This window comes from Setaria viridis, chromosome 8 (genome assembly GCF_005286985.2).
Source record: "Setaria viridis chromosome 8, Setaria_viridis_v4.0, whole genome shotgun sequence".
Lineage (NCBI taxonomy): Eukaryota > Viridiplantae > Streptophyta > Magnoliopsida > Poales > Poaceae > Setaria > Setaria viridis.
The window spans coordinates 30,712,764-30,730,207 of record NC_048270.2 but is presented as its reverse complement, the minus strand read 5'-3'; the positions used below and the strand labels follow the sequence as shown (position 1 = coordinate 30,730,207).

General features: G+C 42.8%; 1 protein-coding gene across 1 annotated transcript; it reads right to left on the bottom strand.

Annotated features, from left to right (window-relative positions):
- Nucleotides 1-13,244: 13,244 nt before the first annotated feature.
- Nucleotides 13,245-17,160, bottom strand: LOC117833519 (uncharacterized). Its single transcript, XM_034713047.2, has 7 exons — nucleotides 16,676-17,160; nucleotides 16,139-16,243; nucleotides 15,898-16,056; nucleotides 14,701-14,862; nucleotides 14,141-14,257; nucleotides 13,943-14,050; nucleotides 13,245-13,859 (listed from the first exon to the last, which is right to left on the bottom strand). Exons 1-7 carry the CDS (start codon nucleotides 17,081-17,083, stop codon nucleotides 13,422-13,424), a joined length of 1,497 nt encoding a protein of 498 aa, XP_034568938.1. The 5' UTR covers nucleotides 17,084-17,160; the 3' UTR covers nucleotides 13,245-13,421.
- Between the last annotated feature and the right edge of the window lie 284 nt (nucleotides 17,161-17,444).

Genomic DNA, 17,444 nt, shown 5'->3' with positions numbered 1-17,444 from the left:
TGCCAGCTAAACATATGTTTGGTGACGTACCAAGAACAGTGAGGTGATAATAATCTGGTATTTTATAGACATATAAGTACTTGAGATCTCCTATCTGGTATTTGTCTTCGTTTCATTCAGCATAAGGAATTTGATTTTTTTTCCATGTATCAATAAATTTGAAATACTAGATTATGTCTTGCACATTCAGATTTTATAATGTTCACAAATTATATGGAGAAATAGACTTATTATAAAAAGATACGCAATAAAGCAATACATGAGATAAAGCTCACCAAGTTAGGTTAATAACAGGCTAATCCATCCCTATCCAAACAAACATGATCTTGTATGAGCCCATATCATTCCATACAAGCAAACAAATAGAAGCATGTATCACACTACAGATAAACAAAAATGGTACTTGCTTAGCTTGTACCATCTTCCTGTGCTGGCTCATCCCATTCAAAGTGAACCATTCTATGCATGTATACCATTCATTTAACACAGCCTTATCACCCTGTGGTCTTGTACTCAGTGGCAAGCTATGCGAAGGACTCCGATCCATTCCTCTCCATTGCCGGGTGCTAGATATTGGTCCGAGACAGTCAATGATCCATTTTCCATGATTTTGATATGGTTTCTTCTGTGTCAGTTTTTAGAATCAGCTGCTTGGGTTGGCAGTGATAACGGGGCACTAGTAAACAAGAGAAATAATTTTTTATTCACAATAACTAATGTATCCTTAATTTTAATTAACTATTTGTAATAACTAATTAGCCTCGTTCATATATTACTGGTTGTCATGCCTCGATGCCCAACAACCTGCTTGTAGATCAGCTATCAGCAAATAATAAGAAAAGAAATAAAAAAACTACATTATAGAAACCATGCCCCCTGCAAATCGAAAGTAATATTTAAAAGGAGCAACAACAGGATCCACCCCTGCAAATTCATTTCCAAGGCCGGTTCATTACACCACATGCCACTTGGCTTCCATGTTTCCATCCCACCAATTGGTTATTAGAGCTTGAGTGCTCTTATCACTTTCCTCGATCCAAGCCCCCTGCTGGATCGAACCCTGGAAGTGCCCATCATCCAGACTTAAACCTGCATGTGCTTTGGTCAATTCTGCATACCCGTTCCATGCAGATTTTGTAAAAAAAAAAAAACTAACTATTACTCGGGCTGTCACATCCTCCAGGTATGATGGCATATGTTCTAGCTAATGGTTGAAAGGCAAAAATTACACTCAATCTGGCTATACATATCAGTGCAGATAGAGAGCTCGCCTGACAAATTAAACAATGGGACTTTGGAGAAAACCAATCAAATTCATCAATTTTAGCTTTCCGTTGGAGGAAACCACCAAACTCCCTCATCAATTTTAGCTTTCCTTGAGTAGTGCCAACAACAAATACCAAATTTCTTGCTTGTCTAAAGAAAGCAGCAAATTTGCACATAAACCAAGAGCAATACAGCCCAACGGATACTATAGTCCCCACTATTTTCCTCATTGCAACAACACATAGTAAGATACGTGACAAAATCATCTACTCATGTTTAAACTCAAAACCAGTGTAGAGAGAGAGAGTGTTTGACATGCACCTTCGCTAAACACTGTCAGTTACTATACTGTAGATAAACTCAAACTTCCTCAAACTACAATGTCTCTTCCCAGTGAAGCCGCATTAGGATGAGAAGATTATAAGATCTGTATACTTCACCGCATTAGCATGTCGTGTAAATAACAGTTAAACTAAAGAGTTCTAGGTTTTCTTTCCAACAAGTATCATCGTACTTGAGACTAGGGTCTAATGCCAAAAATATGCTCTTCAGAAAAATGCGTGTTGATCCTACACATTGCATGCATCAGGTTAGGCTACATAATAGGCAGAAAGAGTCCTAAAGATAAAGGCTGTCTTCCCTTTCAAGCTACCACAGATGACAATCATTTTCGCACAAATAAATACAAGCGCAAGCAAACAAGTTACTACCAAAATAAAAGGGCAGGATTCAACCTGGGAGAATGAATATAGCCACTTTGAACAGCTTTAAGCACATACTGCAGTTTTATTTCACAAATAAAGTCATCTAACACTAAATCCAACTATTGCAGTATGTTGTGTAAATATGAGTTAAACCAATAGTTTCTAGGTTTTCTTTCTAGTAAAACAACAGACATGATATATAGCAGGCTCTAATGCCAATTATGTGCTCAGGAGTCAAGTGCATGTTACAACTGTACACTAATTGCATCAGGTACATAATGCGAAGAAAAAGGACTAAAGATAAAGGCTGCCATTTAAAGTCACCAATGAACAACGTATGAATGGAATGCCAATATTACGTCCCATAAGGAATTGATATTTTTGCTACCTGTTGACGACCAAAATTTATCTGAGCGAACCGGTCTCTAAACTGATCAGACCGGTTTAGATAAACTGCTCAAATTGCAAATTGGACTTCACCATTACGTATCTCTCATCGAGACAATCAAAATGCATATATAGAACACCCGATTCGGAGTTCAGATGAGAAGTGTATGTGTTTCTGCCTATTTCCTGGAATTACTTTGCATATCAACTACATGTGTTGTAAAAATGATATGTAAATTATGAAAGAACATATATGTAAGATTTGCACATCTAAGCCATATGAAAAATTGAAGAGAAAAGTCAGATATTCCTCAGAGTCAAAAATTAGTTGGGAATTGAAATACATCCTAATAACATCCCCGAAAAACATTAGAAACTGAGGTAATAGTCTCCCTAAATTTGAGTTCTTTCCAAAGCACAATATTCATTGTCAATTCCATCCTCCCAAGAATGGTCTAACGTGACAAATAGATAACTTTGTCATTGTTGCATAAATATTTAATATAATCAATATTTAGTATGTTTATTCATGAAATAAAATTATTTATAATGTAAGCAATAATATACAGTTTTTTAGAACTTAAATATATTTGTGTCTATGTTTTGGAATTCCTTCGCATTTGAACTACGTGTCTTGTGGAAATGATCTTTGAACTACTCCCACCATTCTCTTTTGATAGACATATTTCATAAAGGCACAATTACCAAGGAGAAGGACCTTGCTTATCATCCAATTAATCACATCATCCAATTTTCCGTGAGAACTTATTAATATGTTACCATATACATGCACCAGTTATTTTTCTAGAGAAGTTACTCTACGTTGAATCCGAAAAGTCATTGGTGTCAAACTCGAGATGGTAACCCAACTAGGGATCGCATGGAATCGGATCCGGATAGCACTTTTTACCACATTTTCAGTCGAATATAAATACGAATTCGGATGTTTTCAAATACGAATACAAAATGAATGTCTCGAATTCGGATACCCAAAGGATATTTACTCGGTTTGAAGATAACATTTGCCAATTTTATTTGTTGATGGTTTTAAATAACAAAACTTTTATACAAGTAGACACTAAAGTATGAGTACCTAACTAACTAGTGCAAACAAAAATCGCTTATGAAAATATTACATTAATTAATAAATATTTGAAATAGTGCAATCTATGAAAAAAATAATATATGGATAAATATATATTTCAATAAATATAAAAATTTATCAATGAATAATAAAAATTGTATAAAAATATTTTTATTGATAAATAAACTAGAGTATTTAAAAATAAAATTAATATGCACATATATTTATTATTAAATTTAATGACATTGGTCACAAAAATTAGAGATCAATTTTAAATAGTTTAATGGGTACAATATTAGTAATAATAAAATTAATATAATAAACTATTAGTTATAAAGATAAATTTTGAATAGTTTTAATGATAAATTTACCATTAGTTATAGATATAACTAATTGTTTCATATGGTCGGATACGGATATTGTCAGGTATTTTTAAATTCGAATGTGGAATCGGATAGAGAAAATTAAGAAAAACGAATTCGGATATATTCATTTTAGTACCACGTTAAATTTGGATACGAATACGGATATCCATATTTGTCGTTTTAGTGGATACGGATTATCCATTTTCACATTTCCATCCCTAAACCCAACTCAAGCGGGTGGCCTGCGACCGATGGTGGGTGGTGTCGGCATGAAGGGCGTGATGGCCGGAGAGATTTTTCGGGAAGGGCGGGGCCACGACGGCATCAGCGGAGTGTGCAAGACGGTGCAGTGAGTCGTCGTTGCGCCGCCGGCACAGTAGGCGGTGGCAGGGGAAACCGCAGCTTAGCGGGCAACGGCCAGGAGGAACATGATTATCAACCTTAGTTGGGCCGACTTGTGACATGCTTCTGTACAATCCCTCAAATCAATTCCACGCCGGCGTCGTCAAGTCGGTTGGCAGCCCTTCAAATATATAGTTCCCCCACCCGCCTCCCCCGAAGCTAGAACCCTCTTCCTCCCACGTGCTTGCCTTCCTTCCTAACCACCAATCTTCCCGAGGAAGCCCACGCCGGAGCTCTCTGCTCTCCTCGCCCGCGCCCTCGCGCTCGCCAAGGCACCATGGCGCGTGGCCGCCGCAAGCAGGGCCACGGTGCGCGGGCTCGGCAGCGGTCTCCGCCTCCCCCTCCGCCTCTGCTTCAGGGCCCCTTGGCGAGGATCCAGGAGTGGATCGCCGACTTGGTGGAGGCCGGCGGGGAGCGGTTCCTGCGGTGGGTCGCTGCAGCATGGCTGCGGCGGCTCCTTCGCCGTGCTTCGTCGGGCTGCGCTGACGACGGCGACGACGAGGGCCCCGGCGCGGCGCATGGCCCTGCGGCGGGCGGCGAGGAGGTCCCCAACGACGACGGCAACGCCACCGGCAGCGCTGGGGAGCCCGGCCCCGACGCCGCATCCGACGTGGCGCATGGCCCTGCGGCGGGCGGCGAGGAGGTCCCCAACGACGACGGCAACGCCACCGGCAGCGCTAAGGAGCCCGGCCCCGACGCGGCGCACGCCGAACACGGGGCGCACGGGGCGCAGGGAGCGCAGCCCGCGCACGTGGCGCCCAACAACCCCGCCGCCGCGCCCAGGAAGCAGGGGAAGGCGAAAGAGGCGAAGAAGGCGAAGGGAAGGGGTCCGCGTCGCTCTCCGTCTCCGGTACTTTCTTGGATTTTTCGCCGGCGTGTTTCCTTCTCCCCTCCTCGTCTCGCCGCCGCCGCTTTCTTGGTTTCGACCGCCTCTGTTTCTTGCGTTGCGTAGTTGCGTGTCCTCTCGAATCTCGAATGCTTTCTGTTGAATGACGATGTGACGAATGGTTGCAGTGCGATCCCGAATACGGCCTCGCCGAGCTCTTCCGGGAGCGCCAGGACTACGACGACGACGTCGCCCTTTCTTACGCCAAGCTTTGCCAGAGCCGAGCAGAGGAGCTGCTCGGCAAGAAGGACAAAGAAATTTGTGAAATCTGCTTCCTCCATCGAGGGTTGGTGAGGTGCTTCGACAGAGAAACAGGAGTACGTAGGAATCCCTCTCTTCCTAGTTCTTCAACTAATAAGAAAGCAGCAAGCATTCTTGTTTCTGACATTATTGGTGGTTGCATTGGTTCACAGCTCGAGGACCACTGCAAGAAAAAACACCAAGGCGGTTATCTGTGCAAACGCAAGGGTTGTGTTGTCAGGTCAAAGACACTTCGAGAGGCAGGCCTGCACTTCCTGTATCGGCACGAGCAGGGCGACCGTGGTACCAATAATCTCCACTTCTTCTTCTTCTTCTTTTTCTTCTTCTTCTTGTGCCTAGATTGCCTCGTGGGTTTTCTGATGGTCCTATACGTTCGATTGGCTTTCTTGCAGACTGGTGGCGCCTGCTCCTGGACCAGCACGGCCACGCCTGATGATCTGATCCGATGATCCATGGTGGGTCGTCTATGGAACTAACCCTGCAATAGATTCTTCGGTATCCCACCTGTTGTCCTCTCCTGTCTATAGGAGGAGCTAGTGTCTGTCCGTTCCAACAAACTTCTTGCGGTAGTTCTTAGTAGAGTGTTTGCACTGACTCAGAAATGAGTGTTCTAGTTATATAGTTTGTTCTGAAATTTCGTCGGTATGTACACCACTGAACTGGTTTCGGTCCTGATGACCAATAACGGCAATCAAGATCGTTCTCTGTCCCAAGAGTTCTCCACGTCATGATCACCATGGTGCTCCGTGCCATATCCTAGTCGCCTTCACCTCACCCCAAGTCCACCGGGCCCACGCCCGCCGGCCACCCTGCACCGCCCCACGCCTCCCTGGCCTCCTCCCGCCGGCGGCTCCCCAGCCTCCTCGCCCGCTCCACACGCCGCCTTGGCCCCGCCCGCGCCCGCCTCCGCACCTATGCGCCTGCGTGGAACGAAGAAGAGAGGATAAGGAAGAAGGAGAGAGGGAGGAGAGGAGGAGAGAGTACCTGTGCGCCTGTGCGGCTAAGGATGACCCTGTGTCGATTTAATGTGGAGAGAGGGGGAGGGGGGCGCGGGGGGAGGGACGTTTTGTTCCGGTTGGAGCCACCAACCAGGACAAAAGACCTCCTTTAGTCCTGGTTGGTAATTCCAACCGGGATAAAATATATAGTCCCGGTTGGAATTACCAACAGGGATAAAAGGGGTCTTTTATTCCGGTTGGAATTTCCATCTGGGACAAAAGAGGGACGTCGCTATCAGATCTTTTCAACCGGGACTAAAACTTCTCCCGTAGGATGGAAGGTCAGTTCTCTACTGGTGTCATGACGGCACCGCTCTCGTCCTATTATTAGTTGCTTTCCCCTAGCCCGCCTCATCACCTAATAGTAATAGTAGTAGGTTATGTTTTGTATGTATTTAGAAAAATAAAACGACTTAGAATTTCACCCGCATTCGTGCTCATCACCTACCGCGTGACACCAGCACGCACCAAGCACCTTTTTACACTTGTACACAGCACCGCAATGCCGCCTTGTGCAGCCACGGCCTAGCCAGATCCGATTTTTAGACCGAATACACACTGAGATGCACATTGCGCACGTGGACTACCGAACATGTTGAGTTATGATCCAAATTCAGTTATATATAGATAAAGGCTGACTTCGGACAGAGCGAAGCGAGGCCCGTCGCCGGTAGGCTTAGGCTGATATAGTGATACCGCGGGGGGTACGGATCGTTACCGATTAGGTTTCCACCTCTTTATACGCCGGTTTGAGATAAGTTCAAAACTTATAAATTCCCGGCATTTGTAACCTCACTCAATATAGTGAAGATTTGCTGGCTGGTGCCCGTGATTTTTCTCTTCCTCCTTGGAAGGTTTTTCATGTTAAAATCTCGTGTCCCCTATGTTACATCTGCTGTTCTTCATCGTTTATATTGCCTATTGTTTGTAACAGGACACACTGAGATGCAACCACGAGGAAATGCATTTTCACTTGCAACTCAATGAATCGCTCGGAATTTGATTTCCATAAGCAGGTTTTTGTCTATTCTCATTTGGAAATCCAATTTCATATTGGTTTCTAAGCGCATACTGCAGTTTTATTTCACAAATAAAGACATCTAACACTACAATCCAACTATTGCAGTATGTTGTGTAAATATGAGTTAAACCAAAAGTTTCTAGGTTTTCTTTCTAGTAAAACAACAGACATGATATATAGCAGGCTCTAATGCCAATTATGTGCTCAGGAGTCAAATGCATGTTACAACTGTAGACTAATTGCATAAGGTACACAATGTGCAGAAAAAAGGACTAAAGATAAAGGCTGCCCTTTAAAGTCACCAATGAACAGCAAGAACATGTATGAATGAAATGCCAATATTACGTTCATTTTTGCTACCTGTTGACGACCAAAATTGATCTGAGCGAACCAGTCTCTAAACCTATCAGATCGGTTTACATAAATTGCTCAAATTGCAAATTAGACTTCACCATTACGTATCTCTCATCAAGACAATCAAAATGATATATAGAACGTCTAATTTGGAGTTCAGATGAAGGATTATGACTTTGGGAAGATCTTGGAAAACCGGTCAGACTAGTTTCATAGGGCGGTTGAACCAGTTGATTAGGAGATGTATTTTGACAAGGATTTGTAAGAGTTTCAAATCTTAATGGGTAAGACATCCCCTTTCCATAAATATAAAGGGCTATGGTCGATTGAGGTATCCAATCGATCAAAAATCAATCTCCTGTCTACATAGCATGTGGTGGTGCCCTAGCTGTCCTGCTAGGCAACCAAGGTGTTCCTGCCCCGATGGGGTCCCTCCCGAGTGGGCATTCGTTGGATCCTTGCCGAGCTCTCTGGCGAGACCGATCCAAATCGGCCTGCCATACCGGTCTGACCAGCTTCCACATCGACACAACAAGAAGTGTCTTTGCGGACTGCACGTTCTTCAGTGCTCAAGTATTTGGCGCGGTGCGTTTTCGCATCAACACTACCATTGGGGAAAAATTATTTATTTACCATAACATCAAATTCTATGGAATATGTACTGATGCAAGCTGATGTCTCTCTACATCCTAGATAAACAAGAAAAACATTTTCTCCCAGGGTATCCTAAAGGTGTTGTGCTTATTGGAACAGTGCAGCTTCATCTGAACATAAATTGACACCAATAAAAATATTCTCACAAGACACTCGAAGCCTCCCGAAAAAAGAAATTAAGGAGAATTTTTTTTGTGGCATTTTAAAATGTTACCGCTTCATCCGCCTTTTCGACAGGAGTTTCTATGCCTTGAAGGTGGCATGCAAGGCATAAGATGGTGCCCCTTTGCAACTTGACAACTCGGCAGCTTGCTCAGTTAGGTTCTGTGGGCTTCCGTTTATGCATCTTCTTCTTCCTCCTCCGCAGCAAATGGTCAGTATAGATTGTAGTTGACCTCACCTCCATACTGCCAAAGATTGTATTTGTATTGCCTTCGATCTTTTGCAATTACTCAACACGGAAAAGGACATCCAAGCAGTCATGAAAATGAACTGGAAAGTTTAATAAACTAAACTAGGACTGATCTTAGCCTTCATTAGATAGCCTTGCCCTATTCGATCACATCCAATGATCAAATTTGTCTCACTTTTGTTCCAAGGCAGTCATTTGCCACGTGACCTTCATTCTTGCAATAAGAGCAAGATTTTGTATGCACAAGGTATTGAATGAAAATAGGACCCAAATGAAATGAAAATTAATAACACATCGGTCGTGGACAATTAGATCAATAGCTCAATAAATTAAGTCATTCATTTAGGGTTATTTTGAGGATAAATCTACAAAGCGATGAATAAGGCAACAATTAATATAGTAGATAAGCCCTAGGAAAGAATCTGACCGTACATTTTGGCATCTTGAAGAGCTGCAAAACAAATCAATGGAACTGCTAGATGACCCGGTTATTTCCAGAATAAAGAGGTTACAATTCAAACTAAAAGAACCGAACAGAACAAGTTCCAAGAGGTTCTTATATGCAAGTTGCAATTTTATGTCACAGCATGTGGGAGTAGCCCTCTGCATTTTAGAATTGGAAGGACACCTCCATCGTGATCTACAGAGTGGTGATTCTAGGCTCACTGAGTGGGAAGCATTCTATAATTTATATTTTACTTCTGAAATATTTCTATCAAGAGCACAAGCTATTAATATTTCTATCAAGAGGAACATTTAACCCTACTCCTCTAGCTTTGCTTTTTTTAATAGTGGAGACTAGGTCGTCAAGAACTCTTTTTCATTATTATTTTTTATGGAGAAAGTGTATTAACACGAAGATAAATATACCAATGAGAGAAACATAGAGGTTATCCTACTTCAAATATAGAGCATGGATTCTAGTAATGCAAGATACTTGGTTCCATATATCGAAACAGCAATGTAAGGTCTTTCATGTGACTAAGGGGCTGTTTGGATACGAGGTGCTAAACTTTAACAGTGTCACATCGGATGTTCGGATGCTAATTAGGAGGAGTAAACATGAGCTAATTATAAAACTAATTGCAGAACCCTGTGCTAATTCGCTAGACGAATCTATTAAGCCTAATTAATCCATCATTAGCAAATGGTTACTGTAGCACCACATTGTCAAATCATAGACTAATTAGGTTTAATAGATTCGTCTCGCGAATTATACTCCATCTGTGTAATTAGTTTTGTAATTAGTCTATGTTTAATACTCCTAATTAGCATCCAAACATCCGATGTGACAGGTGTTAAACTTTAACAAGGTGTTCCCAAACACCCCCTAAGTTAAGTCTTTCACCTATAGCATATATAACAACACTAGACTACGTTGTAGATAAATATCTTTTTGTCTAGAGGCATATTTAAAAGTATTAAGTTTTAGATTTATTTATACTAAAACCACCTCTTTGGCGTAGTTTAGATGTATAGGTACGAATCCATCCATAAGGATTCAAATCATGCATGTTGCCTATGATTTATGCACATAAGAGCATTTTAGACTTATTTATACTAAAACCACCTCTTTGGCGCAGTTTAGATGTATAGGTACGAATCCATCCATAAGGATTCAAATCATGTTGCCTATGATTTATGCACATAAGAGCATTTTTGCGGATTATTTGTGGGTTGCGATAGAAATAGGAGGTCAAGGGTATGTGGATCTAATGTGTGTGCTCTTTTATGGGTAAGTGTGCATAGTCATTAAAAAACAAAATTTACATGATAAAGAGATCAGAAGTAAAAATGAGAATTTTATTGTAACATTAAAAATTGGAAAATGCAACAAGAGGGAAAACTATTTTGAAGAGTTTTATAAAGTTCTATGTGAAATTATAATGCAAACATTTATAAGCTTTTTGCATATACTACATTATGTTATAAATTATAAAATTATTTGCTTGTAATGAATAAAGATAATTAAATTGATCTCTAGAGAAGATAATTCATTATATTACTTGTGAAGGTATACTGTATCCTAAAAGAGACACTCCATAGATGGTTTCAATAGTGTTTGTATTCGAAACTATTAAAAAGAAATAATTTATAATAGTTACTATTCTTCTAGTTTTAGATGTTACTAAAAAAGAACTGCAAAAATGGCTAGGATTATATCTTAACTACAAGCTTGTTGACATTCTTTGGACATGTGAATAGTATCGTGGTCATTCCATTTGGTCAAAAAAGTGTTCAGCTTAACTACAAGCTTGTTGAGCTTTTTTCAACGTGTGGCTACTATTTACTATCATGATCACAGCATTTGCTTAATGAAAAAGAATCTAACTTAAAGAGAAGCCTTGAAAGTAGTGAAACATGAAGCAGAGATAGAAGTTAGTTTGTTAATATTAGGCCATTTAATATATTGATGATATTTTCTACAAATATTTAATAAAAAAATAGATAAGAGTTACTAAATAGTAATTAATATAAGACATCTAGCAAACGTCAAATTATAGGATGCCCAACTTCTAAAAGGCCATCTCGCATCCAGTGGAAAATAATTCAAAACATACTTACATTCAATGAATTTTGATAGCATCGTGGCCCATAGAGACTAAAGTAGTCAAATACAGGATGATACTAGGCCTGCTAATGGGGACGGTTCAATGGGTTTTATGGGGCAGATTGTAACGCGGGTTGTGTTTGAATGGGTTAAATGGGTTTTAGTATCTAATGGGTTGGGGCGGGTTAGGTATATCGCAAATGCGGGTTGGGGTAGGTTGGAACTGGTTCTTTTTTTTGTTTGAGTTCGTATGGGTTTAACTCATATGTTTAAGTTTCAAGTTTCGGCTCTTGATGTCGGATCCATATGTTGATTCAGTCACAGTACTTTGCACAAAGTAGCGGACTGTCAAATTGATTCATCACCAGCAAATTTTGATCAATTTTTAAGGTGTGAACATGAGTTTTTAGTTTCAGGTCCGACTCTTGACGCGGGGCCTGTATATAAGTACAGCCACACTACCTTGCACAAAGCAGTGAACTGTCAAACTGATTCAACTCCAGCAAATTTCGATCAATTCCTCTAAAACTTTAAGGTGTGAATGCGAGATTTTAGTTTTAGGGTCCGGCTCTTGACGTGGGGCCCATATATAAATCCAGCCGCACTACCTTGCACAAAGTAGCGGACTGTCAAACTGATTTATCTGCAACAAATTTCAGTCAATTTCTCTAAAATTTTCAGGTATGAACGCGAGGTTTTAGCTTTAGGGTCCGGCTCTTGACGTGGGGCCCACATATATAGTCCAGTTGCACTACCTTGCACAAAGTAGAGGACTGTGAAACTGATTCATCTGGAACAAATTTCATTCAATTTCTCTAAAATTATAGTGTGAATGTGAGGTTTTAGCTTTAGGGTCCAACTCTTGACGCGAGCCCACATATATACTCCAGTTGCACTACCGTGCACAAAGTAGGGGACTATGAAATTGATTCATCTACAACAAATTTCAGTCAATTTCTCTATAAAATTTGAAGGTGCAAACGCGAGTTTATATTAAACTCGTAGGTTCATATACCAAACCCATGGATTATATCATTTGGTGGAGCGAGTTAGGTTGGGTTTAGACAATAGAATTATGGAGCGGGGCAGGGTGGGTGAATGAGTTAATTTATTGCGGGTTGGGGCGGGGGTTGGGGCGGGTTTCAACCCATTAGCATACCTAGATGATACTATGAGACGATTTGTTTATATAGTCATTCTCACCTAACCAACATCATATACATATATTATCCCTGTAAGATCAATAAGAGCCTGTTTGGCACAGCTCCAGCTAGCTCCGGCTCCACGCATCGTAGCGCGGGCCAGAGTTGGAGTTGGGTAAGCCATATTTTCTAGGTTCACCGGCTACCCCTCCTCCCCGGTTCATTTTAAGTATCGATACGCGTTTTGGCTCCTCGCTACAGGGCAGAACAGTAGCTCTACAATAGGAGCCGGAGCCGTGCATGAGGGGTGCTCTACAATAGGGCAGCTTGCCGCTCAGCACCCCGGCTTGCCTAGGCCGTCGAGAAGGAAGAGCAGCACTGCAGCGACCCCGCGCAGCCACATCGGAACAAACTGAGGCAGCCTCCAGGTCGCCACAGCAGCCGGTTGCTCTGACAGGCTGCTGGCCCCCGACCGACGCCGCGGCGCGCGCGGCCAACGACACCAACTGTTCGCTTCAGATTATTCAGCCGGCTTATCAGCCACCAAACAGTATTTTCCTCTCATAACAAATCAGCCGCTTCAACTTTTCAGCCGGCTTAAAGCGAACAGGCCGCAAGAGTCCAAGACCGGCGCCTACTGACCACCATCGAGTGCTAGATGTGTCGTGAATTGTGTTGTGATGGTTATGGATAATGTGTGTGCAACATTCTGATGTTCAGAGGTTTGTTTTCTTGCTGCTTTGCAGTAGGCATGAACTGGAGCACAACGCCAAGTGAGCTTGCTTAGAGTCAACAAAATGGAACCCTGATACATATATAATCTTAAAAGACAAACAGCTATCGAAGGGAATGAACCAACAGGCAGAGTTCATCCCCAGGGGACAATAATAATCAATTAAGCTAAAGAACAACAAAATTGGACTCATCCGTCCAGCTAACTTCTCTCGAACCGGAGATGGGTGTTGCTGGTGGCGAATCTTGACGATGAGAACCCGTGCTTCTTTGCGCTGGGTGAATAATTCGAGTTTGGTGATGCGAAACCATGGTTGTGCCTTCGTGAGGACTGAGGCGTGAAGTAGTCACCGCCAGATGAGAACTGGTGATTCGTGTATGGCTTCTTGGGTGTAGATGGAGAACCCCACTCTTTGGATTTGTACTTCTTGAACGGTAGATCCTCGAGATCGTCACCACCAGTCCAACCACCCCTAGCTTTGGATTTATGCCGAGGTGTGTCCATTCTATCCTCGAAATGGGGGCTTTTCCTTTTACTTGTTTTACGGGCATCATGAGGAGCCGATCTAGCACTGGAATCTTTTTTCCATTTTTCCTTTCTCTGACTGTGCGATGATGACTTGCCTTTCGACCGATCGGACTGGAAAAAAAAAAAGAAACAGAACGGCATAAATACACAGTTAACTCTAATTGGCAGACAATTTGTGAGATGCTTATAACAACCTTGGCATTCTTTGTGCAGCCACGTGCGAAGTGGCCTTCCTCCCCACATTTGTAGCATTGGGTTGGAGTTATGACAGCACTAGTTTCCCTGCGTTGCTTGGCACACCCCTAGAATAGAAGGCCCAATGTTAATCACCTGCCATGAAAAGCAACATATGGAAACAGCACAAATAATAACTTATAAGCATTAAAACTTACCAGACCAGAATGACCAGATTTGGCACAATTGTAACAGCTAATTTGTTTGGGGCTATTGTCAGAGAAGTCGAAACAGCATAGATGACCATTCTGATTACACATGTAGCATCTTATTTGCTGCATGATCCGAAACAGTCATTAATAAGGGGAAAGCTCTTCTAGATAATTCATGACTAGGAGCTTCGTGGATCTAAACTTGCACATGGACACTATTGCACTGCATGAGTAGTTAAGTTTTACATAGAGGGCACCTTCCAGTGGTTGCAAACTCAAAAAATTGTACATGCAAGATTCAGGGATCGTGCCACCACTGAAAGGCAAGACCCGGCATAAAATTTACCCAGTTCATAGAATCATGTGTCCTAAAGCCTAGTCACCTAGCCCAGACACGATTTGCACTCAAAAACGAAAAAAAAAACTACCTAAAATTTCATTCTTCTATATGCATTTTTCTTCGGACCAATACTAGAGAGGAGAGCATGAAAAACAAATACCAACAAACAAAAAATCCATGATAGCAAGATAACATATTAGCTAAAACAAGAGAAAGAAACACTCACCTTAATATCATCTGCCAGGTAATCATTGGTACATCCAAACATATCATGACCTATTTCTCCGCATCTTAAACACAAAGTGGATTGATGATCATTCCTCTTGTGCTTATCAGGGCAGTCTTTCGCCATATGACCTCCTTTTTTGCAGATGAAACAGTCTTGACCCTGTGAAAGGCATTAATGATTTGTTTATTCTTAAGAATGGCAAACACTGGCAAGAACTATAGCAAAATTCATTACAAGAGCAAGATATGCAAACTATAGTACCAGAATAGATGCATAACACAGAAGATTCAAATAAACAATGGAAAATTTCATCATCCTTTACTTTTGAAGTACAAAGGCATGCATGATTACGAAAAGGAAGATTTCACAAATCTATTCTTGAGAATGCCAAAAACTGGCAAGAACTATAGCAAAATTCATTACAAGAGCAAGATATGCAAACTATAGTACCAGAATAGATGCATAACACAGAAGATTCAAATAAGCAATGGAAAACTTCGTCATCCTTTACTTTTGAAATACAAAGGCATCCATGATTACAAAAAGGAAGATTTCACAAATCATAAAAGTCAAGGTATCACTCCTACGGACATGGTATGAACAAGCATGAGAATAGGAACAGTGAATTTAGTGAACAGAGCTAAGTACTGGAATCAAAAGACGAACTAGCATGAGCATAAAGGAGTTGTTTGACCAAAATTAGCAGTAGAACTAATTTGTCGGAACATAAGCATTCTGCTAATGTTTGGCATCCAGTGTACTTGTATAGAAAATCAGTAATAAATTTCCACTTTGCCTAGAGTGTTCGTGCATGACCTAAACAGAAGGCAGATATTGTAAAAATCAAATGTAGTAACAGGCTTAAGATATATTTCTTTTTTGCCTAGAAATACGAGCATTTGTAGAGATGCAGGAGCCAATAAAGAATGACAATGTTGTAAAATGTTCCAATTTAGCTTAAGATAAATTTCATGATATACTCACAGCATGGACAAGTACATTTCATGATTGCAAGAATCGGAACCTAAACCAGGTAAAACATGTTAACATGTACAGGGGATGTTGAAATATTCTCAAACACAGAAACATTGCATGTATAAAACAATAGAAACCAAACAGAATGGGCTTGTCAAGGGCATGAATGGACATACCCAAGTCACCGAGTGATAATCCCTCGGAGCTAGGGAGACCAACCTGCGTGCACTGTTTTGCATTGTGCCCGAACATCCCACAGACAAAGCAAGGTTTCTTCCGCTTTTCCATTGGGCAGTTTGCAGCCACATGTCCTTCCTCGCTACAATTAAAGCAAGTCTCCAACAATGTTTCTCCAGGATCAAAGTATCTTGGTATGCGCTGATCACAAGTAGAAGCAACACCAGGTAAGCTTACATCAGTTGCACAAATAAAAGAAATTTGTTTGGCAGTTGGCACTTACAAGGAGCTTCCGCAGAACCATGTTGTCAGAAACTGGGACATCAGCACCATCTTCAGTTAGCACCGATTCTGCTGTCCCAATTGGTCCCTCCTGGGTGCCACCAACCTAAAGCCGAAAATTTTAAATCAACTACTGCCTCTCCAGGAAAAGCTTACATTTTTGTTTCCAATGAAAGCTTTCAACATAAAACCATGTTTACATGTGAAATCAGCAATTCAACTCTATCAACACTAAAAAAACGCTACTGATATAGAAAACGCAGCTACCTGGCTTTAGACAATTTTCAAAAAACTAGCTAATACCTGGCCAGCAACAGTAGGACTAGCTTACACTAAGCAATGAGACACTACTTTGGATTCCCAGGATTCAGTAGCTTCCAATCTACAAGGGATTCGATCACAGCTCCCAAATCAAACTGATTCTATTTGGGATTGCTTAGCTAAAATCATTGAATCGTCCATGCATCTGGCTGCTGATTGAACACATCAGACATACTGAACGAGCAAGAGCAAGGGGCAGAAGAATGCTCGAGCTTACCTCCTTCTCTTCCTCCTGGCCGGTGGCGGGGGCCGCCGCGGCAGCCTCGGCCGGCTCCTTCCGATTCTTCTTCCTCTGCTTCCGCCGCTGCTTCTTCCTCTGCTTCCTCCGGGACTCCTCCGCCTCGCCGAGCTCCACCACGGCATCTTCATCGGCCTCCTCGTCGCCGGAGGACACCGACAGCAGGTGGGCGAACCCGGGGACCCTGCCGCTGCCGCCGGACGCCCCGCGCCGCTTCCGCCGCGCGCGCGCGAGGATCTCCAGGCTGAGGTCCTCGTTCCCCTCATCGTCGTCGTTGTCCTCGTCGCTGCCGCCGCCCCGGCGCGGCTGCCGGGAGGGCGGGGAGCCTTCGTCGTCGTCGTCCAGGTCCGGGTCCCGCCGCGCCCTCGAGCGCCAGCGCTGGGCCATCGGCGGCGGCGGCGGGGAGGCGGCGAGGGGGGGCAGAGCAAACCCTAGCGCGCTCGATCTGGACACGGCGCGGGGTGGGGGGGGGGGGGGGGGGGGGGGGGGGCGGGGGCGGCGCCGTGGAAAAGCGCTTGGCCAGCGGGCTGGGTTGGGTTCGTCTCCTCGTGCGGGCCCGGGAGCGCGTGCCGCTGCGTGCCTGTGTCTGAGTTGTGAGGTGGGACCCGCGCGTCAGACTGTGATGTGCGCAGCAGAGGGGAGCACGTAAATCCAGCGTGGATGCCCGATCGACGGCTAGGATGGTCTTGTAGAACTTAGATTTTCTTTTTGCGAGGGATTGTAGAACTTGGAGATTGGAGATGCAGAT

Coding starts and splice junctions, on each gene's coding strand:
- LOC117833519 (XM_034713047.2), bottom strand. CDS start 17,083: ATGGCCCAGCGCTGGCGCTCGAGGGCGCGGCGGGACCCGGACCTGGAC. Junction 16,057..16,138: donor TGGTTCTGCGGAAGCTCCTT/GTAAGTGCCAAC, acceptor ACTTGTGATCAG/CGCATACCAAGATACTTTGA. Junction 14,258..14,700: donor ACCTGGCAGATGATATTAAG/GTGAGTGTTTCT, acceptor CGGATCATGCAG/CAAATAAGATGCTACATGTG.